The following is a 26,610-nucleotide window of genomic DNA, read 5'->3' on the forward strand; positions in this document are numbered from 1 at the left end:
TCCTGTAAACAAATTATGTCTGGGTTCTGTTTTACCAGTTTTGATAAAATTATCTTTCTTTTTTTGTGATCGTTTAAGCCATTAACATTTAAGGATAAAATTTTTAGGCCATCCATTTCTTATATTGTGTCCGGGTTCTAGTTCTTATTTGTCTTTAGCATTACTGCTCTTACTGGTCTAATCTTCTTTCCTTGTCCTTCCGCTTCTTCTTTTTTCTTCTCCTCCTCTATATCTTCCTTTGTGCTTTGCTCTTGTGAGGTTTCTTCTTCCGTGTTTACCATATCGATCTCTTCTTTGCTAATTTGTTCTTCTTCCCCTCCTCTTAGTTGATCTAAAAAGTCTTGTGCTTCGGCTAAGCTATCGATTTTAACTTTTCTTCCTTGCCATGATACTATCATCCCCTCTGGCAGGATCCATCGAAATATAATATTCCTTCTGTTCAGTTGGCTCACCAGAAACCTGTAGTTTTTCCTCATTTCCCTCACCCTTCTAGGTATCTGTTTCAGGATATTCACCTCCTTTCCTTGAAATACAACCTTTTCTTCTCTCGCTATGTTAAGAAGAATATCCCTCACTTTCTTCCTGGTGAACTTCACATGGACCTCCCTGGGGAGTCTGTTTCTTCTTACATAGTTCGTTTGAACCCTGTAAACCTCGTCAAGTTCTTTGATGATATCCTGTTTATCCTGTTGAAGGACATCTGCTATCAGCTCGGCTATTTTATCGCCTAAATCCTCTTCCTTCTCTTCACAAATGTTTTGGAGGTGAAGGTAGTATGAAGCCTTATCTATTTCCAACTGTATCAGGGACTCTTCGATTCCTTTGTTCTGTATCGCGAATGTTTGGTCCACCATATCTAGTTTTTTCTCACTTTGTTCCATCCTTTGTTCTACATTTTGAATTCTCTCATTATTCGCGATGGAGGCTTGGATCTCGGTCATTTTTGCATCCAAAACATGGATATCCGTTTTAAGTTCAGAGTGACTATTTAACAATTTCTCCTGCATTGCTAACATGGTCTCCTGAATCAGCAATAAAGAAGATTGTACTGTTTGGAGAGTTGGAGTTGTTGGTGGCTTATCTAGCTTCTGTATGCCTTCTAAGGGTTTCTGGATTACTGGAGATAGTGTTGTCAGTGTAGGATTAGATGGGGCTTTTTTGCCGATTGTCGATGATTGTCGATGTCATCGTTGCCATTTCTTTCAAGGTTAACTTTTGTTCTCTTATAATTTTCTCAATATTTTTCCAAATAACCATTCAATGGTTTTGCCCCTATTTCCTCTATTAATTCCTCTTCTTGAACCTATTCAAGCAGTTTACTATCTTCACTAGACAAGATCAATTCATCAAACTATCTTTCTTAGATCAAATCTTTGTAACACATCAAAATTCTCCGACTTCCTTAATGGTTTAAGACCTATGGATTAAATCACACTACCAAATTCCGAATCAATTCTCACGTGTGAGCCAAAAGTTCTATACCTATATATCCCAATAGGTATTATAGATTTGATATGGCTATATTCAAACCTCAATATAGGAAGATTATAATAAATAAATTAATACACATTACCTATAATTCTTATATAACTAAATTCAAGCCTTAGTATATGGAATTGATATAAATAAGTTATTAAATATTACCCTTAAAAATAAATATATTAAGATAGATAGATATAACTAGATAAATATGTATAAGTATGTATAAGTATAATCAATGCTATTAATTAATTAATTAATTGAATAATTATAAATCTGGATCCTTATATATAAATATATCTAATAACAGCAAAATAAGATCAACAATTGATTTCTATATTCTATATTCCCTATCTCCCTTAACAGTTTGTAATTCTTATTAATATTATTGTTGTTTAACAAAAGAACCAAAATTCAAATATTGAAAACCCAATTACTTATAAAAATAAAGGGGAGAATGGGGGTCAGAATATCACAATCTGTGTATATGATATATTATATATATCATGATATATTATATTATAATGTATATGGTAAGAGTATATAGATCTTCTTCTTCTTCTTCTCTCTTTTTTTTCTCCTCTTACTTTTCCTTTAGTAAATAATAATGATTACAAGTTCATAAGTCTTCTTCTCTCCACTCCTGATAAGTTCCGACAATTTCTGACACTTCTCTATGGTATATCTCACTGCTAGATCATCTTCTTGTCAGTCCTCTGCTATCTCACTCCTTCAGTTCAGCAATGGTCGCTCTTCCTGTTCCGCTATTCTGCTGAGGCACTCAAAAAAGAAGCCCCGTATATTGATCTCTTACTCACTTTCCACCTCGCTTATCAATCAGCGCCAGTCATATCAATGCTTGTTTCTTCCCCTTCTCGCCACGCTCTCCAGAGTTCTCTATAAAAGCGACCTGCTCCCTGTGTATCTCGCGTCGGCCCGTCAGGTCTCAGCCGCTGCGATCTGCTCTGCTCTGCACTCTCCGTCGCTGCCTCACACAGCAGTCCTCTCCTGGCTCCGCCGACCTCCTCTCTCAACGCCAAATCGCCCCAAAGTATGGAAAACGCGATGTCCGATCTAGCACGGCACCCCGATCTTCTGCTTCGCTCCCATCCTTTCGCTGGCTATTGCGGCTTCAGGCCCGCCATCAAATGACCGGCTCACCACGCTGGATCGACAGAGCCGCCCGGACTTGCGAGAGGTCTTTGCGCCTCACACTCTTGTTTGCCAGGCTCTCTCTTTTGTCCGCAGGACTCTCCAGGACCTGCGCCCCCAAGGGGGTCCCCAAAGCGCGGTGATAAAGGGTGTCGGGAGTAGCGATCACTCACTCAACACCATATCGCCGCAAGTCACCAACCGCACAAAACATTAGTTATATGTTAATATTGTACAATGAAGGTGATGGAGGGTTTTGTTTTTGTTTGTTTTTTTTGCAGAATCTATATTGACACATTTTATTTCCTTCTTTAGGAAGTAAGAATAACTGAGGCACCAAATAACAACTCTGCCAGCTTCCTGTAGAATTGAGTCATAGCTTGCGAATAAAATCAAAGCGCAACATTGGGATGAGGTAATTTTAATAAAAATGTATCAAAGTTGGAATGTATCAATTTAAATAATAATGTATCAATTTAAATAATTCCATAACTTTATGGAATTAACAAAACACATATCTTTGTAGGGAAATAAATATAGAAAATAGTATGTATAACAGCTAGACTCTGTTTACAGCTAGAATCATAACAATGTATTAAGTTGTAATGTAATTATTTGCTTAGTTTCAAGCTCATCAAGTGCTGATCACAAACAAAAAAACCATCTTTCTGAAGGAGATTTAATGATAAAAAATGGGGTTTAGAGTACAAACTTTTGAGACCTCATATAGGATTCTTCCAGCCCTCCTTTCTTAATAAGTTCAGTAAGGATGGGTTTCTTTGAAACTTTTTCATTTCTTTTTCCCAGGCTGTTTAACATGGTGAACTAAGAATCTGTTGTTTGGATAATTCTGTGGTCACTTCTTCTCATTATGGCTCTTCAGAATGCCAGCAGGATGGGAACCATCCAGATTTTGAGAGGAACCTCAAATAATTTGAGGCAAGCAGGCAGAATTCTGAATTAGAAATAAAAACTCTTCTGTGTACTGTCTTTGCAAAAAAAAAGAGCCATTTAAAATTATCCTCTTGTAGTATACAGGTAGTCCTCTTCTACTTACAACAGTTCTTTTAGTGACCATTCAAAGTAACAACAACATTGAAAAAGGTGACATGACTGTTTTTCACACTTACAACCATTGCAGTATTCCCAAGGTCATGAGATCAAAATTCAGGCATTTGGCAACTAACTTCATATTTCTGATGCTTGCATTGTCCCAGAGTCATATAGGCACCTTTTGTGACCTTCTGGCAAGTAGAGTAATGGGGAAGCCAGACTCACTTAACAACCATGTTATTAACTTAACAACTGCAATGATTCACTTAACAACTGTGTCATAAAATGAAGCAAACCTGACTTACCAAATGTTTCATTTTGCAACAGGATGTTTGGGCTCAATTATGATCATAAATCAATAACTACCTGTATTAGGACAAGGGAAATATTAGTTTATTTGTCAAAACAATCAAAAAAGTTAAGTTGGAGGATTGGGTAAAACAAAAATGTTGAAAACAAAAAGGTTGATTGTACCTAATTCAAAAAAAGGAGGGTATTTTTGCATATTGATTTATATTGTAATTTTTAAAACATTTATATAATTTGTCCATTATTTTGAGAAACATTTTCAGTCATTTTCCCCCAATAAACCTAGTTTATGTCTTAGGTTGGATTTATTAGTTTTTGTTTCAATCCTTTGTAATGCAGTATTTTTTTTAAAGAAAACATTTATTCCTCATGTATAATAAAACCAAGACTTAAGTGACCACCTTGTTGTTTTCAGATAAGAAGCTCAAAACACCAGGGCAAGAACAAGAGCATTGGACAAAAACAAAGCAAGCAATGACACAAGTCACTCTTTTAGCCCTTAGAATGCAGTACTGCAGGCTACTTCTGTTGACTGCAGCTGCCAGGAGTTTGACAGTTCGAATCTCACTGGCTCAAGGTTGACTCAGCCTTCCATCCTTCCGAGGTTAGTAAAATGAGGACTCAGGTTGTTGGGGGCAATATGTAAAACACTTAGAGAAGGCTGTACAGCACTGTGAAGTAGTATATACAGTAAGTCTAAGTGCTATTGCTATTTATACAGCTGTCCATATATATTTCTTATTAAAGTGAACATATTTCAGTAGAATTGTCCAGAAAAATGCAGGGAAGGGGTTTGCTCTCTGCTCTTTTTCACTTTTCTCTGGACTTTTCCAGAGAAAAGTCCCTTTGGTACTTTAAAATAGTAAATTAAAAATATGGGACTTCCAGTTTGCTGGCCTCCGGCGAAGACGGTCTCTTTTTAAGGACCGCCAGCCCCGCCGTCTGTAGAGCCGCTTCGATATCGAGAAGCGGCTTGAAAACTCCGAAATCCGTAGGATTGCAGGAGGAGAGAAGGCAAGGCACAGGTTGAGCCCCTGTGAGCCCCCAGAGAATCGCTGCTGGGGAGGAAACAGGCGCGGTTCCCTTTCAACTTGCCAGACTCCGGACGGCGTGGGACAATTCTGCTTCCTGCAGAACAAGCCGGCTGCAGCAAACGTTTAAATTGAGTGAAACCAACCTTAACAAACAGCGGAATATCAACTTGAACCCTCAAACTTGGAAATCGCAAGTATTAACGCTTTGGTGACTTTTTAACTTAAGAGAAAGTACGAATGAGTGAAAGTGACTTGAAAAAAAAATGGCGCCCAGCAGCAGAGTTAACGAGCTAGCGAGAGTGATTTCGTGAAGCTACTTTGATCTGTTACAAAGTTGCTCTGCCTGTAATAAAGAGGAACAGGAGAAGAGGAAAAAACTCTTTCTTTAAAATCTGAGCCTGCTTCAGTCTAGTTTCTATTTGATTAAACCTGGGGGACTTTTTCAGAAGTCTTTGTGGAGGTGGAAAAGGAAAAAGGACTTCCCTTTTCAGAAAATCTAATTTACGTGGCAGGATGGCTTCAAAGAAGCAGGAAGGAAGGGCAGCGGGGGGGGGAATCCCCCACACATAAACATGAACTGCAGCTTCCTCCCACCCAACAGACTCAGAAAAAAGATTTTGATTTTGAAAATTTAAAAGAATTTATTTCTCAGGCTTTGGATGATAAATTTCAAAAATCTCAACAGGAAATAGATGATAAACTTCAAAAATCTCAACAGGAAATTATGCAGGAAATCAATGAAATTAAAGATATGGTGAAACAGGATTATGGCAAGGTGACTAAAAAAATATCAGATGTGGCGTCTGGCCTCGCAGAATTTATTATTAAAGTGGACTCCAAAGTGGAAGAATTCAAATCAGAACTCAATGTTAAGATTAAGGACAATGATTATAAAATTTCTGATGTTGATGATAAAATGCAGAGAGTTGAAAATGAAATTATAATGATGCAATTCAGGGCTATGGAATTTGCTATAAGGCTCAGAGGAATCAGAGAGGATGATAGACAGGATTTGAGACAGATTTGTGCTGATGCCTTGGCTGTGTTATTAAAAATTAATCCTGAAGTGGTTTTTTATAAAATAGACAAAATTTACAGAGTGAATTCCTGGGTGGCCAAAGACAATTGCCTAGAGATGTGGTGATATATTTTACAGACAGAACAATAAGAAATGATATCCTGCAAAAATCTTTTCTCTCCTCCGTGCAAGTGGGGGGGGGCTCAAATTGGAGTTTATAAAGAATTGCCACCCAAAATGTTGAAAGCTAGAAAAGATTTTGGTTTTCTAGTAAATGAATTGAAAAAACAAGAGATACCATTCCGGTGGGATGCCCCAACTGGTATAATTTTGAAATATAATGGAGAAAGACATCGGTTGAACACTGTTGAGAAGGCGGAATATTTTTATTCTACTATTTTTAAAGAGAGAACACCATCTCCACATACATCTACAGTGTTGGAGATTAAGGAGAGTGATAAGAAGCAACTCCAGCAAGAGCTGCAAGAACAGTCTAAGCAGGTGGAGCCAGAGGAAATGCAGGGTGCTGTAGGAGGCTTTCTGGAGGAGCACCTGTTAGAATCTTCTCCAATCTTGGACCCGGCTCGGATGGTTGAAGTCAAAGACCAGCGTATAACTCGTGCAAAATCTAAGCAACTTAAAGAAAAGCAACAACAGGAAAGACAATATAAAAAGGGAGCTAAGAGTACTACACAAGAGACTGAAGCCATGGGGGGAGCAAAACCGAAGATTTCGGAAGATCTTCGGTTATTCTGCTCGGCGCTTCAAAAAGATAAAGATGACAATTAAGTGCTTATCTTGGAATGTGAATGGGTTGAACTCATTACAGAAAAGGAAGAAGTTATTCGCATATTTGAGACAATTTAATAATGATATAATTTGTTTACAAGAAACTCATATTAGAACTCAAGATCAAAAATACTTGATAAATTCTAAATTAGGAACACATTTTATAGCTTCATCTTTGCAAAAAAAGAATGGTGTGGTTATTTATGTAAACAAAAGATTGACAGCTAAAATTATAGAAGCAGATGAAGATGGTAGGTTTATAGCAATTGAATTGCTTACAGTAAACGGCCAAATTCTTTTGATTGGAATTTATGCTCCCAACCAACAGGATCACTTTTATAAAATGTTACACACTAAAATACTGCAATGGGACTATAGATCTATTTTAATTATGGGAGATTGGAATGGAGTAATTGATTCTAAATTAGATAAGAAGAGTTTGGCGAAATCTAGGATTAGACTATCACAGACTTTTTTTGATATGAAAGAAGATTTGGAATTAAAAGATATTTGGAGAATACATAACCCCAAAGAATTGGACTATACTTTTTTTTCCGATAGACATAGATCCTTCTCTAGGATTGATTTTATTTTGTTGTCAGATGATCTACTTGTTAAGACAAAAAGAACAAAGATTTTTCCAAGAACTTTGACCGACCATAGCCCAGTATGGATAGAAATTGAGATGGGTAAAATTGAGAGACGATCATGGAGATTAAATGAAAACTTGTTCAGATATGAAAAAAATATAACAGAATTTAAGAAGCAGCTGAAAGAATTTTTTGAAAGGAACTTGAATAAGGGTACCCCAATTGAAATTGTGTGGGATGCGAGCAAAGCTTACATGAGAGGGGTACTCATTTATATGAATTCTAAACACAGACTGAATCGACAAAAGAAAAGATCTGAATTGGAAGTCCCTTTGGTACTTTAAAATAGTAAATTAAAAATATGCAGGTTTCAAATTAGCAAGCTTCTAATTATACTAGTATTGTAATCGTTGTGCAGTTACAGAATTCGTGATAAGGTTCTAGAAAACATTAAAAAGTAATAGAGCAGTTAAGAAAGGCTTTAAAAAAAAAAAAAAAAAGCTCTTTCCGTGTGTGTGTGTGTGTAAAATTTCACTTGATATATGTGGACTTTCTGGTCCCAATTATTATTTAACTGCAATACTTAAAATGAAGTATGTCCACAGCTTGGAGTTTAATTCTAACAGGACTTAAGGTTTGATTTAGCCTTTCATCCTTCCGAGATCAGTAAAATGAGGATTCAGATTGTTGTGGGTAATATGCTTACATTGTAAACTGCCCAGAGAGTGCTGTAAAGCACCATGGGGCGGGATAAAGGTCTAAGTGTTGTTGCTATTATTACTGCTAAGCGAACACTGCTTATATTAGCTTTGTAAGCTATCAGAAGACAAAACTAAAAGTTCTCAGGAACAGGGACTTGTATTCTGCAAAAGGCCACACCAAGTACAATTAGATTGACAGGTAGATAATAAGCATAGCCTATGGCAAAGAATTCCATGTTTTAAATTGTTCTCTTTCAACACTAATCCAGGGCTTCTTGGCATGTAACACCACTATTTTTTTTTGTCTGATTCAGTTTAAAGCAGGGGTGAAATCCAGCAAGTTTTGACAGGTTCTGGAGAACCGGTAGCGAAAATTTTGAGCAGTTCGGAGAACCAGTAGTGGAAATTTTGAGTAGTTTGGAGAACCGGCAAATACCACCTCTGGCTGGCCCCAGAGTGGGGTGGGAATGGAGATTTTGCAATATCCTTCCCCCAGGAATGGGGAGGGAATGGAAATTTTGCAATATCCTTCCCCTGCTACGCCCACTAAGCTATGCCCACCAAGCCATACAACGCCCACCAAGCCATGCCCACAGAACTGGTAGTAAAAAAAATTGGATTTCACCACTGGTTTAAACATTCTAAGTCAAGTCAGAATTCAGGCACAGTTTGACTTTACTTTTCTATACATAGTTTTTCCAGTTGAAGAGAAATTTAGTCTATGCTCTGTCTGTCTGAAGATGCTGTTATTGTGTGACATGAATATGTGTTACATAACCATGTTTTTTATAAGTGACATTGCTGGGGACAATTACTGAGCAAATGTTGATAACAGATTGCCATCAGTATTTAAGAAATTCTTAGTGTCTTTGTCATACTTCTACTAAACAACTCCTTCAGGGAGAGGGGACTATTACCAAGGCTGTATTTTAACAAGTAGCCCTCAAGGTACAAAACTGTTCTCTCCGTACTGTAGTGGAGGCAAGGAGAATGATGCAATTACAGACACTATAAAAACTGAATCACTTATGTGGGGTAATGATTTGAAAAAGTTCCACAGGTGTTTAGGGCAAAAAAGTCTTGCCTGAGGTAAACATTAATTTGGGATGATATATACAGTAGATGATGGGACTTCAATTGTGATAGCCTTCATTCTGGCGCATGAGGAAAGTTTATTATTATTATCTAAGAATGATGAATCTCTTCATAGATTCATCCCAATTTTTTTATCTGGCCTTTTAAAAAACTGTCTAGCAAAGGTTTGTTTGTTCCCTTCTGTTTCTAGCCTCTCTCTTCTTCTATTCCTTCTCCATTGATTATATCTTTAGGTCAGATTTTTTAGTGGTGGTGAACAGCCACATCTCTTTTCCGCTCAATTATACCTGCAGCTCTAGTTGGCTGCAACAACACAGCACTTTCATGTGGTATTATTCAGAAAGCTAGAAAAGAAGAATCTGAGTAGCCCATTAAAACAGCATAGAAATGGGAAAAAATAAAAAGGTCTATCTTGGCTCAGGTTTCCTTGGAAAAATATAGCATGACATACTCATGACCAGGAAAACAAGCATCAGCAATCAGTGGTTTGCATTACACATTTTCATTAATTACATTTAGGACTACATTGAAACTGTGTACTTTGTTCTTCTTGCTTTAGATACATCTGCTTAACACCTCCATATACTCATAACTATGAGTAAAAGAAACACGTTTCAAAAAAGAGATCTTATGTTTCTGATTGTGGTTTTTGTAATTGCTTAAAGATTTTTTTTAAAAAAAACTTCTATGTTCACCTATCAAATGAACAACCACTTTCATAATAACACTGTAGACTTTGCTGACTAGACATTATGTAATCACTCACTTTTAAGGTTATATTAAGAGTACCTTTAAACTCATTAGACACTGTTATCATACATAATAGTTCATGGAGGAAATTAAATACACATAAGGAGTGCCATATTAATGTAAGCAAAACTGTAAGACAATCTGGAGCCAATGCCAATTTAAAATTCTTCAAATTTATTATTATACATTTCCACTGCAGAAATTTTAGCACAATTTTTAAGTAATTAGATATACAGTAAGTTAATCAAAGACTGTGCGATACAAGTACCTTACAATCACAACATCACATTAATTGTTGAACTTTAAAACCACACTGAAATTGTTATATAGAGAATAAACTACAATGGATTAAGTTCACATATCATTTTTTTTTCTTACACCACTTTTACTCTGGAAGTAAAGTAAACCTAACACTTCTTCCTCTAATTTTTTTCCATCAGAAACCCTGTGAGATGTTTGGATTAGAGATAATGACTGTCCCAAAAACATTATTAGCTTCTTGCCCTAAACCTGAGTTTTCCTAGTTGTAGTCCAATATCTATAGCTTTGATAAATCATCATTTATAAATACTGAGACTAGGCCCAAATCAAACAAACAATATTATAACTCAGTAAGATATGTGAACCCAGTCTACATCAATCTTCCCCAAACTAGTACCCAGCACAAATGTAGGATTTTCAATATTCACAATCTGTAGAATGTATGGCAAATAGCTCTGATGGACAGGAATTTTGAAAGGAAGAAATCTAATTCAGTACCATGTTTAAGAATGCTGACTTATATTAAAGAGCAATGCCCTTTCCTATTGTCAACAAACTTCTATAAACCTTATTCATAAGTAAGACCTACTCACTAATTTCCAACATTTCTTTTTAAAAAGCTTCTTGTTTTAAGGCTCTGGTCCTTACACTGGTTCCTATTGACCATGGCTGTTGATTACTAATGAATAGCTTCATTTTGGACCTTTGAATTATACAATATTAATTTTTTAATATTAATTTTATACAGGCTAACTATAAAGTATGCAATTGTGTATATACTATGCATATTTGGGACTTTAAAATTCAAACTTACAACAAAAAAATAGAAAGCAATTGAATGATTCATGAAAATATGCCTACCTTCAAATCAAAACAATGGTTTTCTATTACAGTGTTATTTGGAAGTTATGCCTAAATGACAAAACAAAACAAAGAGAGCCTTGTGTTTCGAAGTACTACTCAGCTGATACAAACATTGATCCTCAAAAGTTCAACTGGCACTCCCCTTGCAAACTGAATTAATGCTTCTTAGTCTAATTAATAAGGCAGCTTTGATATAGGAAAGTAGTTTTCTGAATGTATGTTCAAGGAAGAATATAAAACCGGTTCTCTGTTGCAAATCTTTAATCCAGTATGGATAGAGACTTATGTTTCACAAAACTAGATTAAATTATAATTAGCAAAAGGCTTGCAAAATAATAAGGCAAAATTTTTCTCAGGGAGAGAAAAATAATCTTGTTAATAGTTGCCATTTTCCAAAGACCACAATGAAAGTTCTGTGCTTTAATTATAACTTTAAAAAAATCTTTTATAAAGCTTAAGGCCAAGAATGAGGTATGGGGCAGCCACCCTGAACTCCCATTTAACTAGAAAAGTTTACTTGGGGCAAAGGAAATACATCTGGTCACAAACACTTCTGACCACGACCAAATCGGATTCCGACCAAAAAATTCACATTTTTTTCCTGCGGCCGATTTCCCCTTCTGCACCATTTTTTTTGTAAACGCCAAATTTCCAAAATTAGGTTCGGGTCACTACCAAATTGGGTTGCAACCAAAGTTATTCAACGAATTATAGTCGTGACCTGAGGTTCTACTGTGTAGGGAGGCCATCCCAGCCCTCACAACCATGTGTCAAGAGCCACACTTAACATTTGTATAAAGTGAACCAATGCAGGTTGTTCTCTGCCACAAGATTGTATAACGGTTCCAGTTGAACAATCAATGAACAGCTTTGATTTCAGTGTCAGTTCTGCAAACCAAAATGGCAGTTTATAGGTTCTCATGTAGATTAAGATATACCTCTTGTGGGTGTGGGGTAGCAGGACATACAACTTGGTTAATATGCCACAGTGGCTTTGCATTTTTTGACATGGAGCAAGCCAGGATATGAGAAATTTTTTAACTGGGGATATCATATTGTGGATAGATGAAGGCATAGTGGCACTTCACTAGTGATAATGATGTTCAGTAGGTGGGCCGATCTTTACTTCTTTAATCTGATTTAGGACTATGGAAATAAAATAATGGTTGATATCATATACACCTCCAAGGCAGGCTATACATACACCAAAAAATAAATGAAAGAAAGAAAGGCCATAATGGTTAAGTCAAAGATCTATCTGTGTTCAGGACCTGATTGTCACAATGGGCATAACTAAATACAACTAAGAAGTTTATATCTCCCTTCCCTGTAATTGCTTTCTAATAATTAGTGCAATCTCCATATTCCATCACTGTTCAAAGCCAAATACAAGCTTACCGGTATATCCCAAATAGCCTTTATTAAATATATTCCTAATTGGGATTAGATTAGATTAGATTAGATTAGATTAGATTAGATTAGATTAGATTAGATTAGAATTCTTTATTGGCCAAGTGTGATTGGACATACAAGGAATTTGTCTTTGGTGCATACTGTATGCTCTCAGTGTACATAAAAAGAAAAGATACATTCGTTAAGAATCATAAGGTACAACACTTAATGATAGTCGTAGGGTACAAATAAGCAATCAAATCATACTAGGAAGCAATCAATATAAACCGATGCTGAGAGAATATCTAGAAATGTTTCTACTTAGCTAGCCAGGGATTTCATATTTCAAGTTTACTTCACTCTGAATCCTAAGATTATTAAATTCCAAGCTTGCCTACTCTTCTGATGAAATGCAAGTGGGATGGCCTTCCAGAAGGGGACATCAGAAGCTCGCGCGCGGCCAAACAAAAAAAAAAAAAAAAGACGACCCAAAACCACTACGACCACGAAAGACAGCACGAGAGGATTATTTTACTGCAGCTGGCGAACGTCAGGAGGAGGCGGGGACTCGGTCGGAGAAGCCGTCCGAATTGCTCCACCTCCTTGCGAAAGCCTATAAACAGACACCAAGGAGGCTCTAGTTCGTTTCTTGGAGACCCGCGGCTGAGGTGCGAGGGGCCTCTCGCTGCAACCGGCAGGTAAGTGGCGAAGTGAGGCGCGCCTAGCGCGCTACGTAGAGGAGCCACTGGAACAATGCCGGGATTTTTCCCGCGATTTGCTTTCCTCAGCCGCCTCGACTATCTTCGCTTTTGTGCCTTAGCTCTGCTTGGAGGCTCCTGAAGTTAGTTGCCGCCTGGCCAATCCGAGGGATTCTGCGGGGAGGCTTCAGACCGGTGGCAATGACGGAATCGCCTTTGCAAAGGCCGTCAAACGCGACCACCTCTAGCGGGGGCGTTTCCAAAGGTGCTTATTCCAAAATGGAAGGTTTTGCGAGGGTTTTTTTTTTTTTTAAGCGTCTGCTGGAATGAATTATTTCTTTAGCGTGGAAGACTGACTCCCTCCTAACCAAGTACGGGGTGGGTGCAGAACCTCTGTACATCAGTGTCTGTGGGAGTTTCCTGATTTGACTAGGATTGATCCTGTCTCCTCCCTTAAGTAGGTTAATTGTCTCTGTTTTCTTCTCCTGCATTCTCCTCTCCGTCTCCCACCCTTCATTAATTGCACTAATAAGGAACTCATTCAACCCAGATGTCTTCGTTTAACTTTTTTTTTTATTTTAAGCTGCAAGCTTTCCTTCCAAAAAGGCTTGCAGGATCTCAGCGTCCTCCCTGGCCCGACTTGCTCTAAGCTAGAGGATGCTGAACTTTTGTTTTGGTTGGGCTTTAGATCAAGCGCTGGGTTCCCATTCTGAAGGTATTTGGGGAAAGTTATGTCATTTGTAATTAAGAAATGGTAATCTCCTTAAAGGAATCTATTACATCCTGGCCTGAAGATAGCTGTATTTTGTGAAAAGGCTATGAGTATATAGCTTAATGGAATGAAAAAACCAAAAATTTAAAGAAGAGATGGGACAAACCATTGGTCCAGAATGGTATAAGGTTTTCTGTTTGATCACCGGGTTGGACTAAAAGACCTCTGAGCTATTCTGTCTTCTAATTTAGCTTGATCCTATTAATGAAATCACTGTAAACTCTGTTGCTTATGAGAAAGCAGGTTATATGTGAAATCGTAGCCTCTAGCTAAAAATTGAGAGTTTAGTAACACCTTTTCAGATTCACACATTTTATTAAAAGGCATCCACTTTCATGAACTGTTGCTCATCAAGTTTATGTCTGCCAGCATACTGCTATTAAAAGGTGCACTGTTCATATAAAATAGATTATATTGGATTATATCACTGGGAATAGACATGTTAAAAGCTCAATAAAACACAGTCTCCTTTAGTGCATGTGGATGTGCTAGTAAGGAAATGTTTGAGATTTATTGGTTTATGATAGATTCCCACTGGGGTTAAATATTAATTTAAAATGGAAGTGATTACAGGATAGCTATCCTTTTTTAAAAAAAATTCAGCCTATTTGCTGGAGATTCCCATATTTCTCTTTTGTGAGACTTTTTTTACATTAAATGATCCTTAGTAAAAATATGAGTGGTAAACCTCTTAATAGAAAACTAATTGATGCATGTAATGTAGCTTAATCACATTCATTGACAGTCTATGTCAGGGCTGTCAAACTCCCGGCCCATGGGCTGGATGCGTCACATTCTGGCCACGCCTGGTTTAGCGAAGGGGGAAAAGATCCATATACATCACATGACCCCACTGTGGCAATATGAATTTGACACTCTTGGTCTATGCTTGCTGATGTTGATTATCCTGTCCTCAAAGCTTGTAATAATGGAAATTCTTGTCTTGAAAATGAATGAGAACGCATTGAGAATCTAACAAAAATTTTAAATGTTTACTGAAAATGGCTGTCCATTGTTGGATGGATTTGTAAATCTGACGCTGTCATCTATATTGCAAAATAGTTTTGTTTGAATTTTGTCAGTGCAATATTTACAAACTTCTCAGGAAATCTTGAATAGTCTCAAACAAGCAATTTATATTCTGTTTCATCCATCAAAATATTTTTTATTTTATTTTTACATTGAATTCTTACTCTTTAACACACAGAACAGGTTTTTCATAAAGGTAAAATGAGGAAAGATGGAAAGTCTAACGCTGTTGCTTTCCTATGGTAGATCCCAAAAATTATGTAGCCGTCTTATCTGATTCACAGAACTTGTTCTACAGCCTCCAAATTGGACTATAGAAAATTTTCTAGGCTGGAGAGTTAAATAGCATGGAAATGCTTGGATAATAGAAGCTAATTTTAGATATTTTATTAAAACTTATTTTATCCTATTTGCCTTTACTGTGATGAGTATATTCAAGGTAAAATTGTGTAGTATGGAAATACATTTTATCTTGCTTTACAATCATGAAAGCATCCTATTTTAGAAATACTTTATCAAACTTTGGAAAAAACATGGCCTGAACACATTTTTAGGCAGATAGAACTAGTAAACAAGTCATTTTTGAAGTAGATGGAATAACATAAAAATCCATATTAAGAGAAATATAGTACATTAGCTTGTATACTTTTATAGCTCATTACAATGTATGAAATGCCTTGCACTGATTTTCTTTTCTAAAAGAGCCTTTGAGATTTAGGGCCAAAGTACCGATACATGTTACATTATTATTAGGTTGTGTACTTTAAAACTTTAGATAATTATAAAAACTGGAAATGAAGATTGTCATTGGCTAAAGATTAAAGATATTTAATATAGTACAGGTAGTACTCGACTTACAACAGTTCATTTAGTGACCATTTGAAGTTACAGTGGCACTGATTAAAGTGACTTATGGCCATTTCTCACATTTATGACTGTTGCAGCATCCCCATGGTGATTTACATTTGGATGCTTGACAACTGGTTTATATTTATGACGGTTGTGATGTCCCAGGGTCACACGATCCCCTTTTGTGACCTCCTGACAAACAAAATCAATGGGGAAGCCAGATTCACTTAACAACCATGTTATTAATTTAACAATTGCAGTGATTCATTTAACAAATGTAGTGAGAAAAGTTGTAAAATGGGGCAAAACTCACTTAACAAATTTCCCACTTAGCAAAATAAATTCTGGGCTCAATTGTGGTTGTACATCAAAGACTACCTGTACTTTCATAGAGCCTTAGATCTAAAACATCAAGTAGTGAAGTCTGAACAATAACAAATACTCAATAAGATATTGTTTCAGATGTAATCAATCTTTCTCTTTCCCAAGCATTGTTTTACAGTTTATCGGTACAATACACATTTTTCTTGCCTGAATTCACAAAATATTGTAAGCTAAAATGTGTTGATCAGTTTGTGGTTCAATGTGATTAGTTTATGGTTCAGTATGGTGTGAGAAGGCTAGAAAATCTTATTAATTCCATTAGCCATGGGTACTGAGTGTCACGTGAACACAGCCTGTCTGTGTTGTCATTCTCCAGGTATCTCTACATTTTCTTCTATGGAATAATGTAAAATCTGAGCCTAGTTATTTCTTATCTATTAAACTATAAAGAACTGAACTGGTGACTCACTATGTTACAAGGTTACCTTTCATATTCAATTGCTGTGTGTTTCTTTGTGCCATTGAGGATTGAGTTAGAGGGCTAATCCCAAAGTTTAGATCCTACAAGTATGACCAGAATCAGTTTTGTCATTTTTCATAACAAATAATATAAATCTGGCACACTTTTTATACTATCTTGTTCTTCTGGGAGAAACTTTCTTTTTCAAAACATGAATACATGCTAGAATGTTAAATGATTGTATATGTCAGATTAAAAGCAATCATTTTTAGGGTGACCTTTCTCTGCCAGGCAGGGGCCACAGGCTATTTTGGATAATTGGTTAAAATTGCTCAAATCTGCAATATGTTGGACTCCAACTTAGCATGTCTGGCAGAAGTGCTGAGGGCTTTGGTATTATCTGGGATGAATTTATGATACTAAGTATTGAAGAAGCAGATAAGGGCCCCTGCACTATTTGTTTGGTCACTTGATTCTTGGACCCAAATTCCTCTGAGATCATTAAGGCAGCCAAGCAATGGGGAGTATCTGGTGGTTTCAGCCTTTCTGAGAGAAGAAGTGGTGCCTTCCACCTTGAAGAATGTGGTGGTGTTTTTCATCTTCAAAAGACTAATCTTGGACCCAACTATCAATTACCTTCTAGTTACCAACCTTCGCTTTTTAGAGACAGTTGTTGACCAGATGGTATGATTGCAGATAACTGTGAAGAAAGCTAGATTCATTCTAATCTGAGTTCCAGGCTGAGATTCAGTACAGAGGTGGTCTTGGTCACACATGTTGTTGATCTGGAGCAAAGCTGGAATGCAGTTAGTGAATCCATCCCTGATATTTCAGCAGCTTTTGATACTGTCAATTCTGGTATCCTCCTGGACTGACTCCAGGATTTGGGAATTGGAGGCACCATATTGCAGTGGTTCTCTTTTTTTCCTTCAAGGCTGGTTTCAGTCAGTGTTGGCGAGGAGGGGAAGAGGTTGCTCCTCATACCTCTCCTTTATGGAATGCCACAAGGTTCAATGCTTTCTCCTCTTGTTCAACATTCACATGAAACTGTTGGGGAATCTGCCATCTTAGGGTCTAATTTCAGTATTCTGATGATAACCAATAATATCTTTTAATTCCAGGACAACCAAGTGAGGTTGTTGAAGTAATGTTTCAGTGCCTGCAATATGTGTGGGCCTGGAAGGGAAGGAATTGATCTTGGCTCAATTCTACTAAAACCAAAGAGCTATGGTTCTTAGGATCACCTAAAGTGAGATTTTTCTATCCTCACTCCTGGGTGAGTTGCACTTCCCCATTCAGAAGTGATCTGCAATCTGGAGGTATTCCTTGACTTACCACTCCTGTTGAAGGAGTGGCAATAGCCAAGGCAACCATTGCACAACTTCAAGTGGTGCACTTGTTGCAACCCTTCCTGAATTGGGAGACTTTATAGACAATCACTGATACCTTTGTTGCATCACGGTTCAACTGTTATTTATTTATTAAATTTATATGCTTCCCATCTTATTATCCAAAACAACAGGACGTTGCCCTTGAAAATCACTTGGAAATTTCAACTGAGCCATAATACAGCAGAATGAACAGTGCTGGGCCTTCTCAGCATGCCCACATAATAGTCCTGATTTGTGAGCTGCTTGCCAGAATGCTTCTAAGTGCAAATCAAAGTGCTGATTATCACTTATAATAATCTATATGCATAGGACCTGGTCATTTGAAGAACTGCCTGTCTCCTGTGATTTCTGTCAAGCTGGTAGGAACCAACAGAGTGGGCACATGCTAGGTCCTCTTAGACTGGCACCCAGGAAGCACACTTTTTTTGAAGTGGCACTTGTCCTCTGGAATGAGGTTCTCCCTGAAATCCAGAGAGGTCCCATCATGATGGTATACCAGAAAGCTATAAACGCCCTGATGTTTTCCCAGGCCTTGAGATACAGGGAATAGAACCTCCTTGTTAGATACGTTTATCTTATGTCATAAGATGTCATATCTTATGACAACTATGATAAAGTTTTCTGGATTTGCTTCTATATTTCCCTTTCTGTATTTTTATTTATTTTGTTGTATTTGTCTTGTTTTTTACACTGTCAGTAGTCTGGAATCAGGCAGCACCAAAGACAAAATAAAAAAAATACTTCTAAAGGATTCTATGTATGCCACTGAAAGGGTTTCCAATTCTGTCCTTTTGTTTCATGCAGAATTGTACTCAATGCTGCTTGACAGAATGCTGTTGGAGTTTGACTTTTTAGGTGAATGGTAACGCAGAACTTGGATACAATATTATAATAGTTCATTGACTAAAGCATGCATCATCTTGGTTGTCTCTTACATCTTGGACATTGTCTATTTATAGAAGGTGATAACAATTTTCTGATTAAATCAGAAAAGTCTGACAAGTCATTTATGATGCTAAACCAAAGGCAAGTCTAAAATGGAAACAGACTACACATTACTATAAGTGTGAAGCTTGTATATAAATCAAGCAGTGAGATGTATTACATGAAATTTGAGGACCAACTGCATTTAATGTAAAACTCTTCAAGTTGTCATACTATATTAATTTTAAAAGGTGAAACATAAATATGGATTCTGCAGTGAAACACCATAAGGAGCAATCATAGTATTTCTAAATTGCTTCATGAAGAACAGTTTTCTGAAACACACCAAGACAGACTGGAGCACTAAATCCTAACATGTATTTGCCTGTGTCACAAAAATGAAAATGTGAATTATTTGTAAAACCATCCAGGGAATACTATATATCAGTATTTCTCAACCTTGATCACTTGAAGAGGTGTGGACCTCAACGGAGTTGAAGTCTACACCTCTTCAAATGGCCAAGGTTGTGAAACACTGCTGCAGATTAAAAAGGTAAAGGTAAACTTTCCCCTTGCACATATGTGCTAGTCATTCCCAACTCTAAGGGGCAGTGCTCATCTCAGTTTCAAAGCCGAAGAGCCAGCGCTGTTCAAAGATGTCTCCGTGGTCATGTGGCCGGCATGACTAAACACCAAAGGCGCACGGAACGCTGTTACTGTCAGTGCTGTTTGGAAATTCATTTATTTTGAGATAGCATCGAAACCTGACAGTTACCTTCCCACCAAAGGTGGTCCCTATTTTCTACTTGCATTTTTTACATGCTTTCGAACTACTAGGTTGGCAGATTAAGGGATCTCTACAATTTTAAATATCTAGATTCTTAGACTCTGAAGAATTACAGAGATTGTGATATGTTGCTAAAAAAAAGTAACAAATATTCCAAATAAAAATGGCAAATCTGCAAGAACACCAGTTTTAATTATTTGTAATAATATCAATGAATTATTAGTGTTGTAAACAAAAGGAAAAATTGTTTATGGTTACTTTGTTGTCAAAACGAACTGCGGAATGACAAGCTTCTGCTAATCTTTAGGAGATACCACAAAATGTGGGAGTCTTCTAACGTTAAGATTTTGAAACACGTTTGCCTGTCTTGGGCTCATACTTTGAATAGTTTTTGAAGAGTAATACTGTAAAACAAAACTATAGGATAAATATATCATTTTTAGTGTGAAGTTATGAAAAAGTACAAGTAGTTGAAGTATATGGCACATTGTCATTTTCCACTTCCTTTTGATCATTACATAATGCAAAAACTATGCTGTTATCTAAGATTCTCAAAAATATAGCACTACTGGCATGCTACTACTAAATTATGCATGTGCTGCAATGCAACAAATGGGTGAATATATTTTATTTGGGATTAATTATTAATCCTAGCCATATTCCAATCATGTTTACATCTAGGCAACCATTGCTTAGCAGCTCCTCTATATAAGTTCTACAGGAAAAGTAAATCATAAACTGAACCTCACTTTCAGTCTAGTCTATTATTCTTCACTTAAGCAGCAGAAAGAACAGTAAACATGTCTACCAGATGCCTGTAATACTGGTGAGCCTCTGTATTGAAAGAACAATTGAGTGGAGGATGGCTGGAAGCTTCATCCAGCACTGTTCCTTCATCCTAACATTTGCACTCATTATTGGACAAAGGTTTACCAGTCTTCCAAATGAATAGGAGACAAATTTACCACTCTTCCGCTGACAAGCTACCAGTGTTGGCAAATGCGACTAAAGCCTCTGTCTCCCATGGATTCATCTTTGCCCATCTATCAAGTGGGTCTTCAGCAGCCAGTAATTAATTGGCACCAGAGAAGATATTGATCATCACTTCTCCCTCAATGTCTTTTGTAAACAGAACCCACTTTCTCTATTACTGAGACTGAATAAGGGTTGGAAGTATGGTCAGCACTTCCTTAAACCAGTTTACAGCATGGATTATAATGCTTGGGGGTTAGGGCAGAAAGGCTTTAGTGGGAGCACATTTTAAGCTATGTGCTTAAAGCTCGAAGCATTGTTAGAGACCCCACACACCCACTTCACAGCCTGTTTCTGTTGCTCCCCTCTGGGAGGAGGTTTCAAAGTATTTATAGCAGGACTACTAGATTCTGTAACAGCTTTGTTCCCTATGCCATCCATCTTGTAAATTCATAGGATGCTTTTTCCTCCCCCTCATGTATACATTTGAACTAGACTGTGATGTTTCTCAATGTCATATATGTGTGTGGGGGGGGGGGTATAATGCATAATAGTTATCTTTTGAGAGCTGAATGCAACTAAATTTCATTTTAATGTATGCTGATTAGTGTACATTTAAAGTGACAATCAAGTTCAATTCTATTTCTGTTTCTAATACTATTCTATTGTTAATTGTTAACATTTATTCTACAGACTCAAAATGCCAAACTGGGGAGGTGGAAACAAATGTGGAGCCTGTGGCAGAATAGTATACCATGCGGAAGAAGTCCAGTGTGATGGGAGAAGCTTCCACAGATGTTGCTTTCTTTGTAGTAAGTACTTAGGAAACTCTTTTTGAATGAATTACCAGTATTTGAGCAGTATGGATCATAAGATTATAAATCTCAAGAACCTAAATTTAGCATTGAGCTATACAGTTGCCACCTTAAGCTCCAAAGAACAAAGGTCAGGATGTAAAATGATATAAGGTTGTATTTTGCAAGTTTGTATTCCATATCTCCTGTGTGATTCATGCAGACTCTTAACTTTGCAGAACAAATGTACGGTTAAAAGAATGCTTTCAGATAGTCATTTCGCTCTGACTAACATTGGCAGGTTTAAAAGAGTATAATTTTTAAATATATCACCATACCTGCTAATGATACACAAGATTGTCACTTTGATCCATGTAGACAACTTTAAATATAAAGCTTATTAACTCAGCTTTATTCTGTTGACAAAAATGTACTAGCAGAATACAGAATTATTCCATCAAGATACAGTTCTCATTTGGTACGCTATTCTAGAAATCTACATTTTAAATATCATTTTGAGAAATTATTCACTAGCTTGATTCCATTCAATACTTATATCAAAAAAATTAATGATGTGATCTACAGTAGTCGATTTTCTAATTTCAGCCTAATGGAGACAAAATTCTCTTGGGTTTTGCCAGAGGTTGTAGACTCTTTAAAAACAGAGTTGATATGATTGTTCAGTTTAGCAGATTGTTAAAATGCTGAATTTTTGTATCTTCTAATTATTTCATACAATTGGCTGATGAGGTGTCAGGAACAGTACAGTACAGAACAGAACTGTTCATGACATCTCATCAGCATTTGATAAATGATAATTGTAACTGATATAAACTAAAAGAAAAAAAACCAATTAAACTGAAAGTTGAATTTGGAATTTTTATGAGGTACATTTAAATAGAAGCAAGTTTTATAGTCTGCTTTCAGGATTGCTTCTTCACATTTTACAAAACTGAACATCAAGAAGGAATACATTTCTAAAATATACAGAATATACTCAGTGATGAAGGAATACATAATTTAGCTTCTCTAAGTGTGGAATTGAGCTCAAGAGTTTCCCTGTTAAACTTATAATTGGTAAATCCAATGAATTTCAAACCTGGAAACATGATAGTGTCTTAGGGAAGTCTGAAACATATTGATACTGTACACAATTACGGTATTATATAAAATAATTTAAACTGAAGCATGGAATCCAGTTTAAGTACCTGAACAAAAACTGATACCAAAATCTAAAAGTTACTGCAGTGATACAGCTAAGTTTTAATGTAGAAAAATGATTTCCAGAGAGGATATCACAATGGAAAAGTGTCTTCACTAAATTTTGCCAACAACAACCTAGTTGAGGAAAGGAGTTAGAGACAGATCTAATTCCATAAAGAGTTAATTCTTTCACACCACTTATTTCCATGCCCTTGGCTTGAAAATTTAGAATGGATCTTCATTTGTATTAATATCTGGTTTGACTATGATGCCAGTGTTTCAGCTTTTATAATCTTAGTTGTGGAGGAATCTTAATTTGCTGAGCAATCATTATGGTCCATTACTATTTATTCTGGAATCTAGAATTCTAGAGTTTTTGATCAAATACTCAAAGCAATACAAGTCTAAATTGAACTATTTTACTCTTAATTTTCATAAAATGTGTATAATGCAGAACTGTAAGTGATTGTATAAAAACTGTTTTTATTTGCTCATTAATACTGAGATACTTGCTTGTTTCCCAGCCAACTAAACAAGCAATATACATCTAAAAGAGGAAAAAGTAATAAGCTAGTATGGACATGGATTTAAATTGGCTGTCTATATTTTAGCTGTTTCATACAAAAATATTAATGAAAGAGCTAGGAAAACAGTCCTTGTTTGGCATAAAGTTGTAGATGTTTTGTAAAGGTAACGTGTTCTTGGAAACTCTTGCATGATTAAACTTATTGGCACTGATGTAAATAGTTCTATGAGGTTTAAAACAAAGAAAAAAATGTTTCTTTCATAGCCTCACAAATTAAACTTAATCAAGTTTCCCTTCTGCAAATGCAAATCATAAAAGCCAAAGAGGACAGAATGCATTAATAGAACAGAATTTAATACTGTTATTCCAAGAACCAGCCCCCTCAGTTTTCAGTAGACATAGCTACTGAAACTTACTTTTAGGTAATAAATGTATCTAATTTTTTCCTTAGTGGTATGCCGGAAAAACCTGGATAGCACAACTGTGGCCATGCATGATGAAGAAATATACTGCAAGTCTTGTTATGGGAAAAAATATGGCCCCAAAGGATATGGCTATGGGCAAGGAGCAGGCACTCTCAATATGGACAGAGGAGAAAGGCTTGGCATAAAACATGACAAGTAGGTACAGCAGTTATTTACCTCTAGCTGGCTGCAGTTTGAACTGTAGCAAATAACTGGATGTAGAAAATAACCATCTCTTTGCCTTAGGTCTATCTTGAGACATTAGATGTATTACCTATTAAATACAAACTATCAAGACCACCTTAAATAAAAATGGAATAAAAAGATCACTCTGGTTCTGTATTTGAGCGTTCATGAGCTGAGGCTGTTCAAGAGACCAGCATTTCTAGAAAATTGCCAGTTCTTTTTTATTTGTATGTAATGGATTGTTACATCCTGTGAGAGGAAAGCTCAAAAAAGTAAGATTATCTTTTTGCCAAGATCAATTCCTGCTATTGACTAAAATGTTTTATGATCAGATGAAACACTGTGAGGAAGAAGTAAACTTCTATCTGGTTGAATCGTGTTAAGATATTAAACATGAATGTTAGATTGATCAATCTTATAATTCAATTCAATGCAACACAAATCGTGGCTTCCGACTGGAAGAATAAGGTTGTATGTTCTTCCTCTTCAGCTTACAACTTTGGCTGCAGTGATTTCCTCTTGTGTCAAACCAATATGTATTAGCTTGCCTTTTCTGATCACAGAGGCAACAGACAACTTTAGTAACAATAATAACCAAAGCATTATTGAGGAAAGACTTACTGAACTATGTCAAGAGATCAATGTGTTATATCCTTTGCTGCCCATTTTGTTCAAGATCTAAAGATTCCTTTTTTCTCGTCACAATTGAAGTCGACTTATGGCCCTCCTGGGGTCAATAAAGGCACCTAGATTTCAACAATATACTCTTCCTTTGCCGTGGTTCTTTGTAGAGCTATAGTTCCTCTTAGGGGAAGAAATAAAATGATTTTGCACCCTGTTAGCCTACTTGTTCTTTGCTTATTCAGAAATGCACTCATTTCAGCAGTTCTTTTCATTCTAGCATACCTTCTCATCGACCAACAACAAGTCCGAATACTTCAAAATTTGCTCAGAAATTTGGAGGGGCAGAAAAATGTTCCAGATGCGGTGACTCTGTGTATGCAGCTGAGAAAGTAATAGGAGCTGGAAAGGTAAGGTGATATGCAATAGTTTGCAAATGCCCTGGCAAACTATTCTGGACTTGCTTGGTGATTTAATTGAAAGTGATGACCTTGACCTGTTAGAATTGGATTGCTTTTGTTTGCTTTAAAATGAATTTTGTAAAAAAGAACATCTGGGAATGGGAACTAATTCATTTTCCCAAATGAATTTGTATCTGTGGTAAATGCTTTCTACTAAAAAGAAGCAATCTAACATGAAAAACATAATTATCTCTAGAAGACTTGATTGATTGATTGATTATGTGCCATCAAGTTGGTATCAAGTCCTCTTAGTGACCACATAGATTTTCTCCATGTGCATTTACTGAAAATGATAAAACACAGAAGTCTGAAATAGTTTGTTTTCTTTTTAGCCTTGGCACAAAAATTGTTTTCGCTGTGCCAAGTGTGGTAAAAGCCTTGAATCAACAACTCTGACAGAGAAGGAGGGCGAAATCTATTGCAAAGGTAAGGTAAAATATTAGAATTGTTCTGGTGCAAGATGTGTAATTTTAAATCTAAAAAGGAAATGGGATTACTATTACTTTAATGTCATTTATCACACTGATTTAGTTTAAGCAGATGAAAATGTAAGTGACAGTATGCTCCAGTCACTGTCATATGAGACAGCTTTATTGAATGGTGAGAGATCTCTATATAATATATATTCTATGTAACATCTGCACAAGATACACATGTAGGGAGATTGGTTCACATCAGCAAGTGTAAAACTACATTGTAAACTAATATTTCTGCACCTGATTATATTTTTAAAAAATACCATATTTATAGTTGAATGGAACTAATAGTTTATTCTTTGTCTTTTCAGGTTGTTATGCAAAGAACTTTGGCCCCAAAGGATTTGGCTATGGCCAAGGCGCTGGTGCTCTTGTTCACGCTCAGTGACACATTAGCTATTTGGCACAGAGAAGGTTCCCTTTTTCCAAGGCACAACTTAAAATGCTACTATTAACTGTGAAACAGCTCTTGGCTTATGCGACTGCTTTTCCTTAGCTACCGCATGTATTCCAGTCTTGAAGCAGATTTTTAAATAACCTGTCAATCAATTTCAATAAAGCTTTGTACTTAGACACTCATTTGCATTGAAATGTCTGATGGAATAAATCATTCACATTCTATTGCTTAAATAACTGCAACTATTCCTTTTTAAAATAAATTTGATACACTATGCATATATTTTATAGCCTCATAGAAAATTGGTGTAAAAGTATAGTAATCTAATACAACTATGTTTGGGCTGCATCATGCAAATGTTCCAGAAGTTCAGGAAAAAAGGGTTGATGTCCCTAGCATCCTCCAATTAAACAATTTCTGTTGCAGAAAATAAAACAGAAATTACTTGTGTGCATTGAGCATGTCATTTTAAAGACTCTTGATATGAAAAAGATCCCCAGAATTATAATTCATTCTAATTAATACTCGATTTCAGCATTCTGAACAGACTAATTAAACTAAATGTTAAAAAAATTCATTGGATAAAGTGTCACATTAGCAACAAATAACAGGGTTAAATCTCTTTAAAAAAATAGTTTGGTGTAATGGTTTAAGGCACTAAGCTAAAAACCGGGAGACCATGTAGGAAGAAGGATAAGGGCAAAGCAAATCTGAAAATGTTGCCAAGAAAATTGCAGAGACTTGTTCAGGCAGTTGCCTGAAGTCAGCATTGATTTACAGACATTTCCC

General features: G+C 36.4%; 1 protein-coding gene across 6 annotated transcripts; it reads left to right on the plus strand.

Annotated features, from left to right (window-relative positions):
• The first annotated feature begins 12,900 nt into the window (after window positions 1-12,900).
• CSRP2 (cysteine and glycine rich protein 2) lies at window positions 12,901-26,003 on the plus strand. Of its 6 annotated transcripts, XM_087874081.1 has the most exons (7): window positions 13,107-13,185; window positions 13,308-13,450; window positions 21,387-21,505; window positions 23,668-23,836; window positions 24,768-24,897; window positions 25,281-25,374; window positions 25,736-26,003. In XM_087874081.1, exons 3-7 carry the CDS (start codon window positions 21,394-21,396, stop codon window positions 25,810-25,812), a joined length of 582 nt encoding a protein of 193 aa, XP_087730207.1. In that variant the 5' UTR covers window positions 13,107-13,185; window positions 13,308-13,450; window positions 21,387-21,393; the 3' UTR covers window positions 25,813-26,003. The 6 variants fall into 6 exon arrangements, with proteins under 6 accessions (XP_034259012.1, XP_034259009.1, XP_087730207.1 ...); XM_034403121.3 differs by lacking the exon at window positions 13,308-13,450 and having other exon boundaries at window positions 12,901-13,185; XM_034403118.3 differs by lacking the exon at window positions 13,308-13,450 and having other exon boundaries at window positions 13,030-13,185; window positions 24,753-24,897.
• The last annotated feature ends 607 nt before the right edge of the window (window positions 26,004-26,610 follow it).

This window comes from Pantherophis guttatus, chromosome 7 (assembly GCF_059756535.1).
Source record: "Pantherophis guttatus breed Tessera chromosome 7, ASM5975653v1, whole genome shotgun sequence".
In the NCBI taxonomy this organism is placed as follows: domain Eukaryota; kingdom Metazoa; phylum Chordata; class Lepidosauria; order Squamata; family Colubridae; genus Pantherophis; species Pantherophis guttatus.